This window comes from Oryctolagus cuniculus, chromosome X (genome assembly GCF_964237555.1).
Source record: "Oryctolagus cuniculus chromosome X, mOryCun1.1, whole genome shotgun sequence".
NCBI lineage: Eukaryota > Metazoa > Chordata > Mammalia > Lagomorpha > Leporidae > Oryctolagus > Oryctolagus cuniculus.
This window is the reverse complement of record NC_091453.1, coordinates 97,026,198-97,028,573: the sequence shown is the minus strand read 5'-3', so window position 1 is coordinate 97,028,573 and position 2,376 is coordinate 97,026,198. Positions and strand designations below refer to the sequence as shown.

Here is a 2,376-nt window from a genome sequence, read left to right as displayed (position 1 = left end):
TATTCTAGAGCTCATCTTTTTTCCCAAACCTGCCCCCACATATCTGAAAGAAATATGTAAATTACCTCAGAGATGCTACAAACAAACTGCTGGCTAGATGTCTCTGGCACTATTATGAGACAATTGTTTTATGAAAACAAAAAGAGGTTTAAACTTAACGGATGAAAGATTAGTTTCTACTGACACAGCAAACTTTCTTTTTCGAAAGCTACTACTTTAAGGGTATGGAAACCACGCCCAGACGTAATCCCACGTTCGCGGGCAAATACAGTTACAGTAACATGTGAAATCGTTAGTGCCCATTTTAAAATTCAACAGCGTCTTGCCAAGTCACTATGCTTGTTTCGTCACTTCCGGTCGCCGAACTCCCGTATTCCACTTCGTCTTTGCCGAGCTGTCGCACAGCCACACATTTCGCGAACATCGCTGTGATGGCCGCCCAAAGAGGTACCCTGGACGCCATCAGCTTTGCTTTGAGTAAACTTGAAGAGGAAAAACTGCCTGAAGGATTCAGGATTGAGGCCACCAAGACTCAGCAAGATGACAATAAACTGTTCGTCGGAGGACTCCCGTACAATATCAGTAAGGAAACTCTTCTTAACTATTTGTCTCAGTTCGGCGAAATCTTAGATATAATGATTAAACTCAATCCAGACACAGGACTATCCAAAGGGTTTGGATTCGTGCTTTTCAAAGATTCTGCTGCTGTTGAAAAGGTGCTCCAAGTGAAAGAGCACAAATTAGATGGAAGGAAAATAGATATAAAAAGGGCAAGAGCCATGGAACCTAAATTCCCCCGTAAAAAGGTTTTTGTAGGCGGGTTGAACCCTCATACTTCAGAAGTAAAAATCAGAGAGTACTTTGGGAACTTTGGAGAGATTGAGAGTATTGAGCTTCCAGTGTGCCCAAGAACAAAAACAAGACAAGCTTTCTGTTTCATCACGTACACTAGTGAGATACCAGTGAGAAAGCTGTTAGAAACGAGGTACCATCTAGTTGGCTCTGGGCGCTGTGAAATTAAAATTGCTGCTGTGACAGAAAATCGGAGATGTCCACACAAGGGTGGAAGAGATTTTCCATTTGTTGGGTCACACAGCACCAGGGGAGGAGGCTGTGAATTTAAAGGAAGATCAAATGCAAGTGGAGCTCACAGCGCAATCCAAAAGGGTCCCGAGGTGTTTCAGAATGATTGGAAGGCAATCCCAAATATGTGGGGAGAAATACCGAGTGTTTGCGGAGCAACTGCAAATGTTTGCGGCACAACCCCACACCTTCTTGGAGCAAACCCACACTACTGTGGGGCAATCTCAAATGTTTTCGGGGCAAATCCATATGTTCAGGGGGCAAACCCATATCAACGCGGGCAGATCCCACATGTCTGCGAAACAAACGCCAAAGTTTGCATGGCAAATCCAAATATTTTTGGAGCAAGTGCTGATGCAGCAAACCCAAATGGCTTTGGAACAAATCCATATGTTTGTGGGGCAAACCCAAATGATTTTGGAGCGAATCCAGCAGGTTGCGTGGCAAGCCCAGATGTTTTCAGAGCTAATGCAGCAGTTTGCATAGCAGATCCAAATGTTTTCGGAGCAAATCCTGCTATTTGTGCCGCAAACCCACTTGTTGGGGGGCCAATGCCAGGTGTCTTTGGAGCTATCGGAGAAGGGGGATGTGTTTCTCCCATGCTTGTTCCTGTTCCCTTCTCAGTCATCAATGAAGGACTTAACTTCTCTGATCAAGTCAATAGTAATTTCCAGAACGTCAATAATAATCCTCTAAGTTTTACTGGCTATAGTGACTGTTTCCTTGGATATAACCAGGGGACTCATGTAGCACCTAGACTTCATAATTACAACGTGCAAATAAATGAGGCCACTCCTTTTGGTAATGATAAGAAAGTTATCAGCCATTCTGAAGAGGAACATTGAAGCCACTACTGAAGTAACCACTAGGAATGAAAATTTCATTATTCATAGAAAATGACCAAATGACTGTTTTCTTAGATGTAATAACTATTTCTCCCTAAACTGTTTCCAGCTGTTTTAAAACACCAGTTATTTTTCCATGACCGCTTGAAATTGGAGTCACACCACAAGGAAACCAGTTATGGACAGGTGTTTTTTTTTTTTTTTCTTTAAATCCAAGTTCAAGAATGTTTTCTGAAAAATAAATACCTGTAAGCTTTATAAGAAATTCTTTAGTGGCTTTTATTGAAAGTTGATTTATTTTGATTTATGGTGAGGGGAATCTGGGAAGTTTTACATGGCTATATAACTTTTTCTTCTTTCTTCTTTTTTGCCAAGGGTGGTTATTTGGATTAGAGCTCCACAGGTTCAGGGAAAGAGATCTTATGGTTTCCCTCTAGATTCTCCATAT

General features: G+C 41.8%; 1 protein-coding gene across 1 annotated transcript; it reads left to right on the top strand.

Annotated features, from left to right (window-relative positions):
- The first annotated feature begins 366 nt into the window (after positions 1-366).
- On the top strand, positions 367-2,174 carry LOC100348938 (heterogeneous nuclear ribonucleoproteins A2/B1). The gene has a single exon (XM_002720358.4). It carries the CDS (start codon positions 432-434, stop codon positions 1,926-1,928), a length of 1,497 nt encoding a protein of 498 aa, XP_002720404.1. The 5' UTR covers positions 367-431; the 3' UTR covers positions 1,929-2,174.
- The last annotated feature ends 202 nt before the right edge of the window (positions 2,175-2,376 follow it).